The 21,379-nt window shown below is 39.9% G+C and overlaps 1 protein-coding gene across 1 annotated transcript in view; it reads left to right on the forward strand.

Moving 5' to 3' along the window:
- LOC138746487 (glucocorticoid-induced transcript 1 protein-like) overlaps positions 1-17,644 on the forward strand; it is a 59,068-nt gene extending 41,424 nt beyond the window's left edge. The window contains exons 4-8 of the mRNA XM_069904686.1: positions 2,445-2,552; positions 4,153-4,296; positions 9,796-10,015; positions 11,224-11,344; positions 13,094-17,644. Of these exons, the coding sequence (XP_069760787.1) occupies positions 2,445-2,552; positions 4,153-4,296; positions 9,796-10,015; positions 11,224-11,344; positions 13,094-13,451 (951 nt within the window). The 3' untranslated portion in view covers positions 13,452-17,644. The remainder of the gene's footprint in view (positions 1-2,444; positions 2,553-4,152; positions 4,297-9,795; positions 10,016-11,223; positions 11,345-13,093) is intronic.
- The last annotated feature ends 3,735 nt before the right edge of the window (positions 17,645-21,379 follow it).

Raw genomic sequence — 21,379 nt, forward strand, 5'->3', positions numbered from 1 at the left:
ACCAATTTTTCTTGAATGGGTTATCTAAAATGCAATGTGGAAACTCATCCATTTCTATCCCATTCAAGAATGTAATTGTTTCTTTATCTCATTCCTACAATAATATTTCACAAGTGCTGTAAAACCCCTGTTATCCAGAATTCAAGTAACCGGCAAAAAATATCAAGGAACAATAAATAAGAAAACAATAAATAAATAAATGGAATGAATAAGAATAAATAAAAAATTAAACAAAATTTTAAAATTGTCAAAGTAAATGTTCTCTAAAGTAACACAAAACTTTAGTGAAGGGAGCAAATATGCAGCTAGTAGAGTGCTTTGGTCATTCTTTGCTTGTAGCAGCTGTTTGAATGAAGAGCTGGTTGATGTTGCTTGCTGTTGGAGTAATGCTCTTAAAGTGTCTCCTTAACCCTGCTTAGTAAGAGTCTTTATTAGTGTATATTAGTAAGGTTTTATATGTAAACTTGGGTGGGGGGGGGGTTAATTATCAATGTTATTGTTTGTCTTTCGAGGATGCAGTAACGATTAAATATTTTCAAAGAATGTGACTGAAAATAATGTTAAATGCTTTAGGGTTTTTATATTCATACAAATAAAGTTCAGTGTAAGTACGGTATAGTATTTACGCATTTTAAACTGTTTATTCTTAGTGCAGATGTATTAGTTAGGCATTGTAAGAATGAGTCTCAAGCAACTGGAAAACTTACTTAACTGATATCTACCAATCCCTGTAGGTGCTAGATACCAGGGGTTTTAGATACCAGGGGTTTTATTGTACATCATTACCCTTAATACACCCTGAACACTTGAAGGATTCCAAATACATAAGAGTTTGAATATGAATGCAGCTGAATTCCACTGATTTTTATTTTGATTTTATTTCTGGCTTCTATGATTGAAAATATTAGATGTCAATTTGTTATTGATTTGTCATGAATATGGACAATTGTGACCTATGGAAATGGATAGGATCTTATCACAACCTAAACATGGGCTGTGGTGGCACCCTGGTGCTTGTAATTATAACTTCAAAGTTGAAAATTTGGAAACCTTGTTGAAGAGATTAAAACAATTTGTGTCTAAAGATTTTCAAGCTAACTCACTGCAATGGTATGGCACAGTATTTCTAATTACATTTTCACCATCCAACAAATATAAAAGCTCTGGATAGGTCTTGCAGTTTTTAAAAAGCACTCCTTTCACTTTTAAAAAAAAATGTTACTGTTTGTCATTCAGTTTGAAATTTTGTGCCACCTCGAGCCTAAATTTTAAAAAAATGCAGATAAAAAGCTTCATTTATCTTGACTGCTTAATGGAAAAATAGTTGTGCAAGTGAAATATAGGACATTTACAAAGTACATTGCCGATAACAAGCTGTGTGTCTGTGTGTTTTGCACTGGGGACCGGAGAATATTGTTTGGTTAGGTTGTGCTTTGCAGTTGGATGACAATAAACTTTGACTCGTCTTGCCCCAATTTTACACCCTAAGTAGTGCACTCTGTTAACAAAATCCCAAATAATATTTCAGTATAATTCATGATAAGACACATGAATTTTATTGTCGAGAGAACCAAAATATAGTCGTTCTGCATGTTATCCAGGTAATCTGACTTGTACAACCGTGCAATAACAGAGTAAGCAAATAAGACTGTCAGGAGTAATGATACAATAGTCAAACAGTACTGGGTATAGAGCATAAAAACGGTGTAGGGAATAGAGAAAAATAGTGCAAGAGCATTATCTTTTTGTCAGTGTGAGAGCCATTTGAGGGTCTGATAACTGGTACTTTCTGGCTGCAGAAAAGAGTATGACAGGGATGTTGTTGAATATTTTGGCAGCTCTCCTAAGACAGCGAGAGGCATTGATGGAGTTGATGGTGAGGTTGATTTCTATGTGGGCTTGAGCTGCATTTGCCATTCATTCTCTGCGGTTTCTTGTAGTCTTGGGCAGAGTAGTTCTTGTATCTAGGCAGGAATATTTGTATGATGCTTATGGAGGTTGTTGGTAAGAGTCTTTGAGGACACGTCAAATGTCTTCAGACGTCTGAGAAAGTAGTTTCTGTTATGCACTTGAGTTTAACGTTAACTTGGTTGTCCTGATTTTCATACTCCCAACTCAGCATGACATCACTTCCCTATTCCTGTTTTGGTTTTTTTGTAAAATCCTTAATCTTTTTTGATCATAGAAATATTTTTGGATAAGAATTCATCAAGCCAATATCTGTAGAATACTTGTATGGCAAAATGAACGCACAGAGAGAATGTGGAGTTCCTCAATGCTCCCCCGTTCCTCCTCCAAATTTATAACAGATCTGTCCAACCTCTTTTTCCTTGCCTCTGTTCCTTAATTCAATTTATTGTCAAAATATGTTAACTGCTGAATATATTCAAAATTGAATATCCAGGTGAATGATTTTGATTTCCTCTTTATAATATTTTAACCAGATTGCAAAGCTCAGACAACAACTCCAACGCACCAAACTCAGCAAGCGGCATAGCAAAGACAAAGAACGTCAATCACCACTGCATGGAGATCATACTACCATGGGTTTGGTACAGCAATTAAGATGCAATTCCTTGTCATGTCTGTTCTTGTCGTTCAGTATTCAAGTGAAGCCTAGATAAATCTTGATGTTCTGAATCTCTGTGGACAGGGGATGACTATATGCCTTGAATGTGTTTTTCTCTCCATTTCGTTCTGATTTGCTAATGTTGAGAAAGTCCTCAAGTTTAAATTTTTAAAAAATTAAATTTGGTCATACAGTACAGTAACAGGCCATGTCGGCCCGCAAGTCTGTGTTGCCCAATTTACACCCCATTAACCTACACCCCAGGAGAAAACTCACGCAGACATGGGGAGAACATGCAAACTCTTTACAGCAAAGACTCAAACCCTGGTCTGGTCCCAATCGCTGGCTCTGTAAAGGCATTACGCTAACCGCTACGCCAACCTTGGCATAATACACATATATTTGGATAAACAATACACGTTTGTTGGTCTTGATTGTTGGATCATATTTTTGCAAATTGAACAATAAAATAAATCAGAAATAAAATGGAACAAGCATTGCATAAACAAAGTATGCCCAAGTCTCCCATTTCTCGTAATTCCTCCGCAGTAATTTTTGAAGTGTTTGCAAATCAGTCAGTCCATAAGAATTCCAGCTTTAAGCTGTAAGCATGAACATTTTTATCTTAAATTTAGACATACAGCATGGTAATGGGCCCTTTCGCCCATGAGTCCGTGCTGCCCAATTACACCTAATTAACCTACAACCCCTGGTACTTTTTGAACGGTGGATAGCAACTGGAACACCCGGAGGAAACCCACATAGACACAGGGAGAACATATAAACTCCTCACAGAACGGGATTCGAGACCCGGCCAATCGCTGGCCCTGTGACAGTGTTGTGCAGCTTTATTTATGGGTTTTAAATGTCTCAACATGAGTGTTTAAACATATTGGAATTCAAGCATTTAACATTAAATCTAATACACTGACTTAAAACTGGTTATGAAATCAAACTTTTCCTTTCAAATTTGCTTATTATTATCATACAATTATAAAGTACAATTAAACAATGGTATTCCTAGGTCCTCAGTGTAAGAACATGCAACTGCATTCTGTATATAGACAGGGTACACATATTTACAAGTAATTTATAGGTATAAAAATAAATAAATATTGTTAATTGTTAGTAGATTCTCAGAGGAAATTGATGAGCATTCCACTGTTTCTCAGCTTGGTGGTTTTTGCTCTCATACTCCTGTATCTCTTTCCTGTCAGGAGTAGCTGGAAGATACCAAGTGTGGGGTGGTGGGTGTCTCTTAACGATTTTGCGAGCCTTCTTCAGACATCGATCCTGGTAGATCACATCGATTTTGGGGGTGGGGCGGGGGAGGTCCCAACAATCCTCTCTGCTACTCTGATGAACCTGTGGATTGACCTGTGATCAGCTCTACTGCAACTACACCACACTATTATTATTAATTTATAAGTGAAATATTTAGATTTTTTTAAAAATCCAGAGAGAGATGTATGTTTTGAAGATTTGATGAAGGACTTTATAGTACACATCTATTAATTTGAAAAACAATTTCTTTAAACTTTTTGTATTGGCTTTTGTTAATAACATCCAAATATTTTTAAAAGGGAACATCCAAGTTTGTACCGATTTTACCAGCAAACCTTGCTATCACAAAGCTAATTCCACGTCTTAGGAACAGCTTGGAGGCAATAAATCAGGAAATTGAGGGGATGTTTATCAAAGAACCTGGAGAAAAAGAGTTATTGAGGGTATGTATCCTTAAACCATCACTTGAATATACTTTGTATAACAGAATTTACTATTGCAGAATTCACAAATCACTACCCAAACATTTTTTTCAGAAATGGTGCAGAAGAAAAGATTTTTAAAAACGTTGAACTTTCCATAATTTGATGCATTGGCAGAAATGTGGCTTCAAGTAACAGAAAATCGAGATGTAAATATTTTTTCCAGGAACACACTATGATTGTAAACTTTCTATTTTGGATGGGGCATTGTAACTGCCGAAATGAGCTTGTGCCAAATCAAGCAAAATAGTATGCCTTTTCTAATTGTAATTTGTGTGGTGGATTGCAAGTTAGATCATACTAATCCTGCTGGAAGTACACAGAATAGATGTGTGGGGACTTCATCAGGGACTTAATTCCTGGAATTCATCCCGAAGTTTAATGATGGGTCGACTTAATAAGTAGACTCACCTGATACAATTTGTTCCTGCCTATTAAGCACTCAACATTTTAGATTCCACTCTACCCTGATCACACAAAATAACAATTCATTTCAGTAAAGAAATGGTGTATTGATGGAGACCACCCTAGGTCAATTATTGATTATAATTTGGAGATACAGCACGGTGTCTTGTCCAATTTAATGTAAAAGATTCCAAAGGATAGATGTAACTTGCGTTCTTAAGCCAGGTCTTGAGTTGGCCTTCTCTGAGCTTGAGCTGTTAATTTGAGCTAGCACACCAGCTAACATTGAAATTCATTGGTAAAACTGAAATAGAGAAGTTCTTTTAGCATTCTGACCAAAGTTTGTATGTTAGTCTTCCCACTAGAGCAGATTAGTATCTGGTCTCCACTTCTTTTTGAGGGATGTTGTCTTCCAACTACTACAGTTGTTCAAATTACAAAGTATTTTGAGTTACCAAAATACTTTGTGAAATACTGTGTGTTCTTGGACATATTTTCAAAGATTAATTGGCATTTAATGAGGATGTAATTGATGGCCATTGGAAGTAATTTGGATTCTTGCAAACAAAAATGTTTTTAACAATTGATCTTTAAATGTGAAATTGGTGTAACCGAGAATTATATTTTGTACACTTCCTTTTTTAAAACATTAACTGTAAAATGCCTGCAGCAAATATTTTTCTCTCGATCTAATTATCTAACTTGAATGATTGGGTACATGATTTCTTAAATGATTAGGAGAGAATATAGTATTTGGAACCAGGAGTCTTTCAAATAATTTGCTCCAGTCCCAGATATGAGGTGCAGCCTTGATAACTGCACCAAATGTATCACTGATGCATTATTTTACATTAAAACATTTTTATAAATTTGTACAGTATAATTATGGAACATGCAATTAAACAAAAAAGCAGTATTAAAATAATCGTACATACGAATTTTCAAAACACAAGCATAATAATAAAAAGTGGACATAATAAATTTAAATTTTCAAACCCCTACTCTAAACAAGGTTGAAAATTAATATTGATAAAACAAAGCAGCTCACACCTGGAGAGAGACAACACAGTGCCAAGGTTTTGTATTAACACTTAACCTAGAGATTATGGTAATAGTCCATGAATAGGTCCCATAACATTTGGAATCTAATGTTTGAATCATTAATTACATACCTAATTTTTTTCCCAAATTTAAACAGGACATAAGGTCCTTTATAACCATTGTGCATGAATAGGTGGGGGGGCTATCTTTCTACTTAATAAAAATTATGAAATTGTAACAAGAATGCAAAGTTATGTATATTGACCAATCTAAAATTAGGAAGCCCAAAACTACCATACCTATTAGACTTCTGAAGATGAGCTTTATTTAAACGGGGATTCTTTCCTTGCTATATGTAAGACGATATATGTGAATCAAGTGAATCAAAAAACGTTTTAGAATTTGTATAGACTGAAAGGGGTACAAAAATTTAGATAGAACGTTCATTTTAATAGAATTCATATGACCAATTTCATTAAAGACAGTTTCACATGCTTAAGTAGAGAAATTTTCCCTAAAAAGAGTTTACTCTTGTACAGATTTAACTTATACCCTGAAAACTGACTAAATTGAGAAAATAAGGATAATAAAGAAGTATCAGGGTTTGATATAAAAACCAAAAGGTCATCTGCATAAAGAGGAACTTTGTTTAATTCCCTTATATTTCCCTGAAATATCTCTAGTCGCAAAATGCAATTGCTAATGGTTTTAAGGCCAAATCAAAAAGTAATTAACTTAAAGGACAGACTTGACGGGTATCCCATTGGAGATTGAAAAGTTTTGATTGTTGTAAGTTAGTAAGAATTGAAGCAGCAGGACATGAATATAATAATATAATCCAAGTAATAAAATATGGTCCAAAATTAAATATTTCCAAGATCGCAAATAAGTATCCCCACTCAACCCAATCAAACGGTTTATCTGCACCTAAAGAGAAAACACATTCAGGGACTGCAGTGGTAGGAAAATATAAAATATCCAATAAATGACGCATATCAAAATAAGAATAACGACTTTTAATAAAACCAGTCTGATCTTCAGAAATAATTGATGGTAAAATGTTCTCCAGTCTATGAGCCAAACTTCAGCCAGATTTTAATATCAACATTCAATACAGAAATTGGCCTGTAGGAGGAGCACTCAACTGGAACTTTTCCTTTTTTGGTATAAGGAATATACAAGCTTTATTAAAAGATGATGGAAGATTGCCCTGTTTAAATGGATCAGCTAATACAAAACTTAATTAGATTACGAGCAATTTAAAGGTAAAGGATCCATTATTGTCATGTAATACTACCTTTAGAATGTAAGAAACATGAAATTCTTTCACTCTTCCCTAAAGAAGGCAAGAGTCTCCACTTTGCCCAGCGCCCCTCAATTTTTAAAAAAATATTATGTCCTGGAGTTTTACCTGACCATAATGAAGAAATAGCAACAACTATTTCATCTTGTGAGATAGGTGCTTCCAAACTCTTGATTATTCAGAGAAAGCGTGGGAGTATTTAAATGGTCCAAGAAAACACATCATTAAACTGTTATCGTTATTAGATTCAGAAGTATAAAGCCTAGAATAGAATTCCCTGAATGCATCATTTATTGTAGAATCGACTGAGTTAATATTATCGTCAACCATCCAAATCTTAGTAACTTGTCTCTTAGCAACAGTTCCCTTCAATTGATTAGCCAAGAGTTTACTAGATTTTTCATCATGAATATAAAACTGTCTTTTGCTCTTAAAAGATGATGTTCAATTGGGTAGGTTGAAAGAACATTAAATTTAGTTTTAACTCTTTTTATAATAATGCAGGATCTTTAATTTGTGCACATTGTTGATCTATTTGTTTAATCTGATTAACTAAATCTAATCTTTCTTTAGTCTTTATTCATTACTAGTTGATCGGAGGGATTGCTAGGAAATCTTCAGATTTGTTGGTGGGGGGGAGAATTCAATTATTCAATTTTCTACCTGGTTGTGGGGAAGAAAAATATCTTTATTGTGTAGCTCATGGCCGGACAACCTTTAACCATGCATGAGCTGTCTGGTGTGTCAGTGGTTCAACGGCAGACTGAACTGATGCTACCATAAATGAAATGAATATGATGATTCTTTTCAGGTCAGGGAAGACGTCTTCAAATCTGAAAATACATCATTAAAATGGGAGGGCGGGCCGTGGCCGGGAGGGCGGGCCGTGGCCGGGAGGGGGGGGCCGTGGCCGGGAGGGGGGGGCCGTGGCCGGGAGGGGGGGGCCGTGGCCGGGAGGGGGGGGGCCGTGGCCGGGAGGGGGGGGCCGTGGCCGGGAGGGGGGGGCCGTGGCCGGGAGGGGGGGGGCCGTGGCCGGGAGGGGGGGGCCGTGGCCGGGAGGGGGGGGCCGTGGCCGGGAGGGGGGGCCGTGGCCGGGAGGGGGGGCCGTGGCCGGGAGGGGGGGCCGTGGCCGGGAGGGGGGGGCCGTGGCCGGGAGGGGGGGGCCGTGGCCGGGAGGGGGGGGCCGTGGCCGGGAGGGGGGGGCCGTGGCCGGGAGGGGGGGGCCGTGGCCGGGAGGGGGGGGGCCGTGGCCGGGAGGGGGGGGCCGTGGCCGGGAGGGGGGGGGCCGTGGCCGGGAGGGGGGGGCCGTGGCCGGGAGGGGGGGCCGTGGCCGGGAGGGGGGGGCCGTGGCCGGGAGGGGGGGCCGTGGCCGGGAGGGGGGGCCGTGGCCGGGAGGGGGGGGCCGTGGCCGGGAGGGGGGGCCGTGGCCGGGAGGGGGGGCCGTGGCCGGGAGGGGGGGGCCGTGGCCGGGAGGGGGGGGGCCATGTCCGGGAGGGGGCGTGGCCGTGGCCGGGAGGGGGGGGGCCGTGGCCGGGGCCGGGGCCGTGGCCGGGAGGGGGGGGGGGCCGTGGCCGGGAGGGGGGGGGGGCCGTGGCCGGGAGGGGGGGGGGCCGTGGCCGGGAGGGGGGGGGGCCGTGGCCGGGAGGGGGGGGGGCCGTGGCCGGGAGGGGGGGGGGGCCGTGGCCGGGAGGGGGGGGGGCCGTGGCCGGGAGGGGGGGGGGCCGTGGCCGGGGGGGGGGGGGCCGTGGCCGGGAGGGGGGGGGGCCGTGGCCGGGAGGGGGGGGGGGCCGTGGCCGGGAGGGGGGGGGCCGTGGCCGGGAGGGGGGGGGGGCCGTGGCCGGGAGGAGCCCAACCCAGGGAGATGGGGTGCACAACTCTGAGAGGGAGTCCAGTACAGAGGCAGATGACTGCAGAGATGATGAGCCACACAGAGAGATGGTACACACACACACACACACACCACACACACACACACACACACACACACACACACACACACACACACACACACACACACACACACACACACACACACACACACACACACACACACACACACACACACAGACTCTGAAACAAAAACAGGAAACGAAAGAGAGAAGTACCACAAAGATAAATTGAAAGAGTGTTACAGAAAAAGGTGGTGTGGCAAAGAGAGAAGTGGATTCTCACAGATGTGGGTCTCTCACAGAAGAGATGGGTGTTCTCATGCGGAGGAGAAGTCTCCCAGTCCAGCAGGATATTGTCACTGTGAAAGGTGGGAGGGGGTGCAGAGCGACACTGTGAGAAGGAGGAAGAACGTCACTCAGAGGGCAGGGACTCTCCAGCATAGCGGGGAGGGGGGTGGTTTGCACCGAGTGCGGGGTGGGTATGTCCACAACTGGGCAGGGGGAGCTGTGAAATGAGAGTAAGGGAGCCACACACCGGGGCCCCAGGTTTCCCACCCCTGGTGTAGCTCTTATAATGGTAGAGATGAGTTATTATTAGATAGTCTGTTTCAGTGGCTGTACTTACCAAGAGCAATTTGCCTGACCTGAGAACTCGGTTGCTCATCATACCTTGATGAAACAAAATGGAGTGCACCATCAGAATTTATTATTTTTAAGTGAACTTCTGATGGAAAAATATCTGTGAAACAATGGCTTATTGATTTGGACCAATCCCATTTTATTTTACTTTACTATATTCTCTTTCCTGTTTCTACTTCATAGATTATGGATGCACCAGATGGGCACAGGGCGCCCTTTCCTTCCCAGCGATGTAGCAGCATTTCTCAGAATGACCTCTCACCTGCACCTCTTGAACAGACCAGTGGCAATAGCAGTCCATCTCCGTACCCGTCACCATCCCCATCTCCTTCGTATTCAAATGGAATCCAGGAAGAGGGACCTTGTATTATTGAAGATCTAGAATTCTTTGTTCGGGATAAAGGTGTGATCATACTTGACGAATTCGGAGTTTTTGCAATCTGAATACTTTGTAAGATGCCTCTTTGCCACTGACTTGCCTAGGGTTTGGCTTTTCCTGCTGCATTCATAAATTTATTCTGTGCATTGTATCAAGTGACTTCATTGATTGTAACAATAATTTTTTAAATTTGTTTTATTTTTCGCACTATGGACCATATTGACCAAAATACACACAAACATTTCCCTCTTGAATATACACAGTGTCATTTTCTCCCCTTTTTCCTCCCTCCCTACCTACTAAACGTTCAACATATACAATACAATAAACCCATTAAATAATGTCATCACACAATGAAAATAAACAAGAAAATTGTGTCATCTACTTTTACACACTGGGTCAGTTCATTTCATCTTCTCATTTTATCATTTTAGGGGGTGGAGGTCCGAGGTAGGCCCTCTCTGTTGTGTTCCATGTACGGTTCTCAAATATGTTCGAATAACGAAAGAAGAAATGGAAAGAGAGAGGGAAGGGAGTTACCTGTAATGAAGACCATTGTTCTAATTTCATGTCAAGTGAATTTGTTTTTCAACCTGTAAAGTCAATTTGGCTCCGAAAATATTTTGGATAAATGAGGATTTCTGATTTGTTTCAGATAGCCTCATTTATCGAAATTTTTTTAAAAAATTCAGATAAATGAGGATTTTGGAGAATCTGATTTTGGATCATTGGAGTTGTACTATATTTGCATGTTCTCTCCTCGACTGCTGTCGGTTTCTAGAGAAATCAGATAGTGCTGCTGATACATTGATAGTAAAGATACCACAAAGTACAAGCTGTTTGCAAAAATAAATCAGGGACTGGATGGGCATGAGTGAGAAAATAAATTGTAGGGAGTGCAGAGAAATTGGAAATGAAATAGGGTAATGGAGTGTCCACTGAAGGCCCAAAAGAAGCCAACAGATTAAATGGCCTCATTTGTCATTATGGGAAAGGTCATTTTGTTAGAGTGCACATATCATTGCCTCATGAATGACTCCTGCATTTGTTCAATCTTGCAGACTGCTTTTAAAAGTCATTGTTTGTTCATTCCTTGCATGCTGAGATGTAACTTAAGGACGGTCGTCAAAACTTTGCATCACTAATCAGTTTTACGAAGGATAAGCTACAGGGGTAGACGCAGCCTGTAAAAAGTTCATAATCGATAATCAGCGCCTGTATTTTGTATGCAGATAATGGCACAAACTCCCCTCTCCTGAAATATGCTTCTTCTCCAAAACCAAACCACAGTTACATGTTCAAAAGGGAGCCACCAGAGGGCTGTGAGCGGGTGACTGCATTTGAAGAAACACCGTAAGTAAAATATTAAGATCAAAGCAATTGAAAGACGTCTGTATGTTAAAATAATTTGGTAGTTCCAAATCAAAATTCCTGTATATACATGTTTTGGGCCAAAAAAAAGGGGGGTGGTTGTCTTTCACACAGATCAGACTTGACGCCACCTGTCTGCATCGTTCAAGGCGTTGGGAGTTCAAATGACCAGAACCAAGTGATAAGTGCAGTCAAGATGTCGAGGGTTCGGATGGGCGGGCAGCCAGGGCATCGGGAATTCGGGTAGATGGGCAGCTGGGGCAAGGATCCACGGTCAGGAGCTTGGGTGGATGGGCAGCCAGGGCGTCGGAAGCTCGGGTGGGCGACCAGCACCTAAAAATAGGGAGGGCGGACATGCATGGAATTGACGTTACACGAGTATATACGATAAACTGAAGGCAATTTTGCACTCAAGCTTTCCACGACACAGCATTGTTAGCAGTCTTGTCATTGAGTAAATCGTCTATTTCAGTTCACTTTCAGATAAATGTCAAAATAATAACATTCTACTTGATTCACCATTGCTATTGTTTGATCCCTTGGTTCTACTAGTTCCATGAAAGCAGCAGGTGTAGGTATTGGATTCTTTGCTTCCTAATTAAAATATAGCTGTAGCTCTATTACTAAAGAGATTAGAGAGGTTCTTGTCTTAGTTCGGGCATTAGTAACAAATGGTGCTGCTCTAACCATGCAAGGTTTGCAGCCTGCATGACCTATTTGAGGCATAAAAATGTTTTGAACTATCTTTCCTTTCTTGCCAGTATTTGCCTCGTTCTTTTAAAGTGAAGCTAAGATGGAACTTCATTGTGTTAATTAAATGGAGTTATCAAGGGAATGAAATGTAGGCCAAGTCGAAAACCTGAAGGCTTTTTATTGAATAATGTGGGCCTCGTGCTGTCTGGCCCTCCTAGGGTCAGGTTTTCCTTCATGAGATCCTTTTTAAAATTCTGCTGTGCTGCGTAAAGAAACAATTCAATCATATTGAATACCTATTATTGTATACCTCACTTCTGAGTCTGCAGGTTTATAATGGGGAATTAATATTTCACTCAGACATGAACAAACAAAATCCAATGTGCAGGAAATACAGAACAACAGGCTGATTGAATTCCAAATGCGGTTGCTTGCTGTAACAAGGTTCACATTGCAGCAGAATGGTCAGGTGCGACCAACACATCTTTGACTGAGGCTGGAATTGAAAAGCCAGATCTACGTGCCTTCCCACACGATTCAGTGTTGTACCTTGCCCTCTATACATGAATGATGAAAATCTGGGGAAGTGAAAGAGATTTAATATTCCTCATGTTTTGGATCAAAATTAATGGGAATCGCAGTTTGAAAATCAGTATTTTTAAATCCTTTATTGCATTAATTTCCTATGCAATCAGGAAGCAGCACTAATTACTAAACACCTGCACCTTTAGTCAATTTGGGGGTGGATTTTGGAAAAATACAATTGCAAGATAATGAAAGGTGGGGTGCAACTGGAAATGTTAAGATGAGGGATGTGGAAAAGGGGAGGTACTGTAATATTTTACTTTTGAATTTGTTACAGCAATCCAGTTGTAATTCATCAAAATCTAAAGCCCATAAAAACCCAGATATAATTCTGATTTAATATTTAAATTTATAAAGTTGGTATGTAAGCTATATGTTAATTAGATTTTGCATGAAAGCTCAGTGTTGAAACTTTTTCCCAGTTAAATAATTATTTCTTTTTTTTCTCTCCAGGGCCATTTCCTTTGAAAAGGCTTTGCTGTACTCGTGTCCAGATAAAAACAAGGTTAATTTCAATCCAACTGGTTCTGCCTTTTGCCCAGTCCATATTCTTAAGCCTCTCTTACCAACTGTTGACTTAATATTGAGGCACTTACCAGCATCTGTTTCATCTGCCCCTTCAAGCACAGGGGTATCTTCGAGCACTTTGGTTTCTTGCCAATCTACAACTCAGGTCTCATTCCAGCCACCAATGGAAAATTCAGGGACCTCAGACTTTGAGCTTTCTAAGGAACAACCTCTACAATTTGATCCTTGGAAACTTGCTCCAACAGAAGAAGGTGCCTTTTTTCAGAGCTCCTTAATAATTTAAACTGGTGAATCTGCAAAAGGTAAACAGCTGACTGGAACTTTACGTCTAGAAGTTTGTTATAAATTCTACAGATTGTGGCACTCTTAGCTGTTGATGCATTGTTAACTGACTGCAAGTTTAAGTTTCATATGTTAACAGGCCAATAGTGGAAAATTTGGTGATGTACTATTGGGATGTCTGTAAATATTTGTGCTGAAAGTTGATACTTTAATGTAGCACCAAACCTCTGCTTGTGTGAATACAAATTGTTGGCAGATATTATATATGTTAGAGTTTATCGTAACTAATTCAGAGATGCCTGCTGGTATTTCCTGCACCCTTTTAACTACAGTAGTACATTTTCTTCCTTGACCCATGTCAAAATGTTGCAGTCACAGTAAGAACAAGCTTAAGTTGAAGAAAAGTATAGACATAGGAGATTCTAATTCTTGGCCACTATCTAGTAATTTTGCTGGAGTACTTTTTCAGTCAGCTTTTAACCTTGTATAATACCTTGTGTGCAAGACTGCTACAGTATTTAGAAAATAAAATTCTTTATATATTGAATGATGCACATTGGAACTTTTTTCCCTTGGACAACTTTTCTTGCTCGATGGAAAAATATTAGGTTTTGCATTTTTTTTGGCAGTATGACTTGTGCAACTGCCCGCTGACTTGAAGGCTGTAGAATATAGTTGATGCACGAAAAGACAATATTGGTGTTTCTGAAAAAAAAATAATGAAATGCTGTAACATCGGGGACACTTCATTGCCTGTCAATCAGACACTTGTATAAGCTCGGCAACTAAATGGAACTGGAGTTTGAAATGCTTCAAAGCTTTATTCTCATCTTTCTGAGGTAAAAGTAATAATGACCTGGCTGAAGCCAATTACTGGGGATGCCACAAGGAAAATGGAAATGAAATTCCCGGACGTCCAATATTGAACAAAAGTTCAATATTGAGACGATGAAAATGAATGGCCACAAACTTATCTGATTTACTGCAAAGGAATAAGGAAGTCCTTTGAAAACCAACTTTTTAAATCAAGATAATAATGCAAATATTGGGAAAGAGTTTAAAAAAAAGTTGTGACTAGACTAATTCCAAATTAAGTAAATGCCCAATGCAACACATAAAATTGGGATTGAGGGTTTTACTCATCTAAACTGAGCAATCAGTAAGTTAGCACAGCACACATGCTTTGGTGTGTATTGAACTTTTCCAATGTGTTTTACACAGAAAACATTTACTGTCCTCTTTTAAAATCCCTAAAATTTCAATCTTCTATGTTCTGGAGATTGGGTAGGATTTTCCCACGGTTGAATAATTTGAAGAATTTAAATATTGGCAGCAAATACTTCATAGATGAATGGGAAAATTCAAGCCACTGTTTAGAAGCAGAAAGTGAAAATAATGGCTTAATTCAGCAATTTGATTGCACCAAAATGTATTAAAAGGCAGTGGTGGGGGGGGGGGGGGGGGGGAGGAGAGAGAGGGGCAAGAGATGAGCACAAGGTCTGTTTGCACTGGTTATGTCTAATACCAATTGTATTTTAACGTTCTCATTGTTTCAAATGCCTTTTATACTGAACTGTATTTTTAATTTCTAATATAAATGTGGGCTTAAGTGTACAGAAGTGGTTTTTATATTTATTTACACAATGTACCCATTTAAAGGGCTAGCTTCATTTGTGGTCTAACTTGGGTATTAAAAACAATTTGAAACTTCTAGCTTAAAAGCAAAGTGTACAAATTAACAAAAATGCTTATTTCCTCTCATTCCAGTTTTTAATTTGCAGGTATATCCTGATACAAAGCCTGTTGAAATAATAGCACTTGCCTTGCCGTCTCAAGTTGAATGCGTGGTTATAGTTTCTGGAACCAATTGAGAATGGATTGCTCAGAACCATTGTCACGGGCATGAGCTTGCATTTTTGGGTTTTGATCAAATCTTTTGCCAGTTTGTTTCTTTTCCATCTCCCCAATTAAAGTGTAGACAGTAATATACTACAATTAAAATGATCTTCAAAACTACTTGGAAAAAGGCTAGATACACTGGGTGGTGTAGTGGCTCTTGTTTTTTTTTTCAATCACATACCACCTTAATAATCCCTTACTGACTCCAGCATCTGTGACATCCTATGCATAGGTGCTCTGAGGTTAGCAAGGGATTACTTAAGGTGGTATGTGAGGGGGGGGGGGGGGGAAGGTGTAGTGCTATTATTGAATTTATATTTGGAGCTTTGACAAAAAGGTTGGCATTTACCTCTCTATTGGTCACCATGTCTTTTTCCCACCACAATTCTGATTTTCCTTGTTCAGATTTTGATTCTAGAATACCATTTTGTACCACTTTAAGGTGCTTGTCAATTTAAGAGTCCTGTAAGTAAAGCTATAAAATGTAATTGTCAGTTACTCTCACTTAACATGTGCAGTGAACAAAATATCTGGATTGCCATTTTGGTTACATTTGAAACTTGGTTTTTATATGCTTGGCTCTGAAGACTGTACAGGCCAAAGTAAATTATTGTGCAACTCTTAAATATGGTTCTGTCCACACACGTCATTCATTTTCCATTTAATTATTCTGTTAAGTCGCCTTATATGTCCTGATGTTTTATTGTACAAAAAAGTAACACATCTGCAAAGCAAACTAGTTTGAACAGATCTCAGACATAGAAATAATTGTGAAGGTTAGATCTGCAAGCCTTCTGAAGTGGTTAAAAATAGCTTTTTTTTTCTGCAATGTTCAGCATTGGTCTTGTCTGAACACATTTTTGTAGCTTTGTGGTCTCCTGGATTTTTTAATTTAATGAGATGAGTGCAGTGGTATATCAGCATTTGGTGCCCATCCCATTGCTCTTGACATGGGCTGTTTTATTTGCAGTCCTTGCATGAAATTTGGCTTTTTAGTGCTGCTATCTAGGGAGTTCTAGGATGATTTACGGAACAATTTACTTCCAACCCAACATTAATAATGTTTGTATCCAGAAATGTGTTCTTTCTTTTTCCACCAGTCAGTGAAGTGATAGTATCTCCTAAAGATAGTTCCACCTTTTTCTAAACCCTGCCTTTTTTTTTTACAAAGGGTTAGAAGCAAGACTCTAATTTTATATTTTAAAATGATGCAGATTTGAAGTGAAGTGAGCCTTCTGATCCGGCCTGATGACAATTTGAGTTTGAGATTGCACTCTGTCCAGGATTTGGACAAATGCCTAGGGTGGGGGTGGGGGGGGTGTCACTTTCGTGAACCAGCACCTTCTGGCGGTAGTGATCCAGTATTGTAAAACTGTTACACAGACACCAAGTGCTTGGCAAACCCAGGTCTTTGACGGCCACAGATGTAGACAACTGTTTTCCTCCCTCACTCAACTCTTGAATTAAGCTTGGTTCACAGTCATCTTGCCTTTAAATTCTGAGTCAAATGTCTCTTGGGGAAAAAAAAACCTTGCAATTACAGTTTCTCCGGGCAATTAAATATTTTCCTAAAGAATCAAGCAGTTAAATTTTCAATGCATTTATCTGTATGATCCTTGTAAATAGCAAGGAGATCCAGAGGCCAGACATGACCACACAGCGTTCCTCTGGCATTGGACACTGCCATGAGATTTTGAAATGACTTTCAACATTTAGGAACAAGCAAGGATACCGGAAGAATTCTAATTGTATTTTTCCGACTCTGTTTTGGTGATCAGAATGACTGCAGATACCAAGTTAACACGAATGTAATGAGAACAAGAAAATCACTCACCATATTGGTTCATGACAGTGGATTTCAAGAATTTGATTGACCTGAAGTATTTTGTAGAATTATTTTGTTTATAAACATGAGGGTTTGTTGACATTGTACGTGTGTTTCAGAACATTGAGCTTGACAAATGTTTACTGCTCGAGCTGTCTAGTTTGTGGATTTACTTTGAATGGATTCAGTTTCAGGAAATCCCAATAAAAGTGCCAGTTTCCACTGCACACACCTTTGTGTGTTACATACAAGAGGTTGTAAATCAAGTAAGTGAAGAATTTAATTGAAGAATTGTTTATATTCAGCAATACCAGCACTGAGTGTAGGTGCGTATAGATGCACAACAGACAAGCTTTAAAGCCACAGTTTAACACCTCTCTGATCTCACCAACATTCAGAAATCATCTGTGCTGTTAACCATAACTTGTATTCAGATTGTGTTTGTGAATAAAAATGTTAAGGCACTGGAATATCATTGAAGAAATTGTTTGTCACTGAGAAACAGCAGACCCTTGTTATATCCTACTTCTGACTAAACGTATGGGTTCTTGCTCCGATGGATGAGAGTTCTAGACCCTCAGTCCGTGCCGTGCTAACTCTTTCTGACCCCAGTGTCTCTATATTTGCTCTCTCCTTGACACCATTTTTTGAGATATTCTGAAAGGTGGGTATGGGCTGTCACTTTATCAGAACATTTATAGTTACTGAGGCTAATAGGGTTTAACCCTATCTTATCTAATTGGATTCTTCCTATGTATGATGCCTTTCAAATTTTTGAATTTGAGCAAGTGCTTTGATTGCCATTGGCCAACAGTTAGTTCATTGATGGCCAAACTTAATGCAAGACCAACATACGATAAAACTTCAGATGTTTTAAAGCAGCAAAACAAAACAAACATTACATACACGTTTTAATTCTTGCATGCACATTTTGTAACAAAACTTTTAAATAAATATTAAGAAATGCATGTATTTAGTCATGTATGTAGTTTTTAAACTGCTAAATTATATTGGTTGCAATAATCAAAAAGGACACGTATGCAGTGCCCTCCATAATGTTTGAGATAAAAACTTCTTTGTTTATTTGCCCCTGTGCTCCAGTTTAAAATGTTTTTTATCAAACAATTTGCAGGTAATTAAGGTACACATTCTAGATTGTATTCAAGTTTATTTGTCTGCATTTTAGTATGACTATGTAGAAATTACAGCACTTCTTGACAGTAAAGATGCATTTATCAGGGTGCTCTTTATCAACTACAGGTGCACCTCAACTCTATGATGGAGTAAAAAAAAATTAAAGAATACTGCATCTGCCATTTTTTATAATTAAATTTTGAATACTTTTATTCCACACTTAAAAAAAAAGCCCTTACCGTACACAGCTGAAAGTGCACTGGGCATGAAGAATGTTTGAAGCAGTGAACCAAAATTAATTGCTCTTTGGTGGAGATGCTAAAGTGACCGGGTCATCAATTCCACTCTCTTCTGATGCTCATTGAACACTGTGGCATTGACACTTGTTGAAGGCACTGGGACGGGCTTCCAAATCGGCACTTGCTGCCTCTCTGCTAACCTTCACATTCTGAAAATTATGACGCCTTCTAAGATATTGCTTTCCTCTTCCTATCAGAAGCAGGAGAAACATCTGGGTGTTTAGTAGCCATGTTTACAGTGCGCTCGTTTGCGTGATTGCTATAGAGTCTGTGTGTGGTTGAGTCAGCTTTGCGAGAGAGCATGCTGTACGATACTCTTGCACGAAGTTGCCATCACCCAGCTTCGCAAGAGAGTAGCGTTCCGCAATATTGACAGGAACAGATCAGAATTTGAGGTTGAAAGTACGGATTCTAACCATAGTAACTTTGAAAAATCATAAGTTGGACCATTGCAAGTAGGAGATTACCTAGACAGTCCACCATTTAACACCTTCATTCCCTCAAAACTGACCTGGAATTGTCTAGATTAAAGATCCACTGTATGGATTTCCTCACCTCCAAACCACAATCAGTGAGGATTGGTAAGAAAATTCCACAATCTCCATCCGTACTTGAGCACCACAGGACTGTGATCTTAGCCCTCCCTACTCCACTCACCTATATGACTCAGTATGATAATGCCATCTACAAAGTTACCTACGATATTCACAGTAGTGGGTTGTATAATGAAAGTGATGAGTCAGAATAGGGGAGGGAGATTGAAAACTTGGCGCACCATCAACAACCTTGCACTCAATGTCACCAAAACGAAGGAGCTGATTGTTGACTTCAGGAAGGGAAAGCCCGACGTATACAATCCAATGATCGTTGGGGGATCAGAGGTGGAGAAGGTGAGCAAATTTCGGTTCTTGGGAGTCACCATCTTGGAGGATCTTTCCTGGACCCAATGCACTAAAGGCATCTTGAAGAAAGCCTCAAGTTTGAGGAGATTTACTATGACATCAGAAACCCTGATAAATTTCTACAGATGTGAGCTGGAAAGTTTGATGACTGGCTGCATTATAGTATGGGGAAACCAATGCCCTGAGTTTAAAGCCTTGCAAAAGGAGGATGTAGCCCAGGACATCACAGACAAGACCCTCCCCACTCTTGAGAACATCTGCGGGGAATTCTGCAGATGGAGAACAGTAGCAATCACACACTTTCTTCTCGCTGCTACTATCAAGAAAGAGGTCTCGGTGCCACAAGACTCACACCACCAGGTTCCGGAACAGCTGCTCCCTCTCCACCATCAGACTCCTCAATGACAAACTCAGAGACTCGTTTTAAGGGCTCTTGTGCACTGTATTGATTTTTATACTCTATTGCATAGTCAGCTTGTTTACATTCATTATCTGTTTACAGTTCTTTGTTTACATGTATATGCTGTGTGCATGTTTTTTTTGAACTACTAAAAAGTGCAATTCCGCCTGGCCCACAGAAAAAGGAATCTCAGAGTTGTATGTGATGTCATATATGTATTCTGATAATAAATCTGAAATCTGATCTGACTTTATACATACTTCTGCCATTTCAGGGCACTATGACGTTTGGGACATTTGGCTTCACAGTTTTTTTGTGATTACTCAGGTATATTTAAATGCTTCATTGATGCAGGTATAAGAGAGCTCAGCTTGCTTCTATTATTTGATCTGTAGTTGCCATTTTTCAACATGAGGACAAGAGTTGTGCCAATGGAATCAAAGAAGCCATTAGAAGCTGATCAACAAGAATAAAACAGTAAGAGACATTGCCCAAACTTAAGATTACCAAAACCAATTGTTGGGAACATTAAGAAAAGTGTACTGGTGAGCTCAGTAATCATAAAGGGAACTGGTAGGCCAAGGAAGACCTCCACTGTTGGTGACAGAAACCTCTTAATGCTTGTCTGACAACTCAAAAACATTCTTCAGGAGGCAGGAGTGGATGTGTCAAAGACGACTGTCCTCAGAAGATCTCATGAACAAAATTACAGAGGCTATACTGCAAGAAGCAAGCCATTAGTTAGCCACAGAAACAGGATGGCCAGATTACAGTTTGCCAAGAAATATTTAATTCTGGACAAAGGTCTTATGGACAGATGAGACCAAAATTAACCGGCATCCGAGTGATAGCCAGAGCAAAGTGTGGAGACATAAAGGAACTGCCTAAGATCCAAAGCATAACACCTCATCTGTGAAACATGGTGGTGGGAGTGTTGTGGCATGGGCATGTTTGGCTCCTCACTTATCTTCATTGATGATGTAACTGCTGATGGCAGTAGCAAAATTAATTCCGAAATGTAGTTATCTGCTCAAGTTTGAGCAGATGCCTCCAAACTCATTGGACGGTGCTTCATCCAACAGCAAGACAATGATCCCAAACATACTGCTAAAGTAACAAAGGAGTTTTTCAAAGAAAAAAACTGGAAAATCCTTAAATGGCCAAGTCACTCACCCCATCTAAATCCATTTGAGCACGTCTTCCTTATGCTGAAGAGAAAACCTAAGGGGACAATCCCCAGAAACAAGCTGGAGATGGCTACAGTAAAAGCCTGGCAGAGCATCACCAGAGAAGATGCCCAACATTTGATGTCTAAGAATCACAGACTTCAAGCAATCATTACATGCAAGGGATAAACAGGACTTCTTTAAAATACATACCATTGCTATGGTCCTGAAATGAGAAGACTTTTTTTAAAAAAGTACATGGTCAAACTAAATTGTATACAAATAAAATTGAATGAAACCTGTA

The sequence above is a fragment of the Narcine bancroftii genome, chromosome 12 (assembly GCF_036971445.1).
Source record: "Narcine bancroftii isolate sNarBan1 chromosome 12, sNarBan1.hap1, whole genome shotgun sequence".
NCBI classification, from domain to species: domain Eukaryota; kingdom Metazoa; phylum Chordata; class Chondrichthyes; order Torpediniformes; family Narcinidae; genus Narcine; species Narcine bancroftii.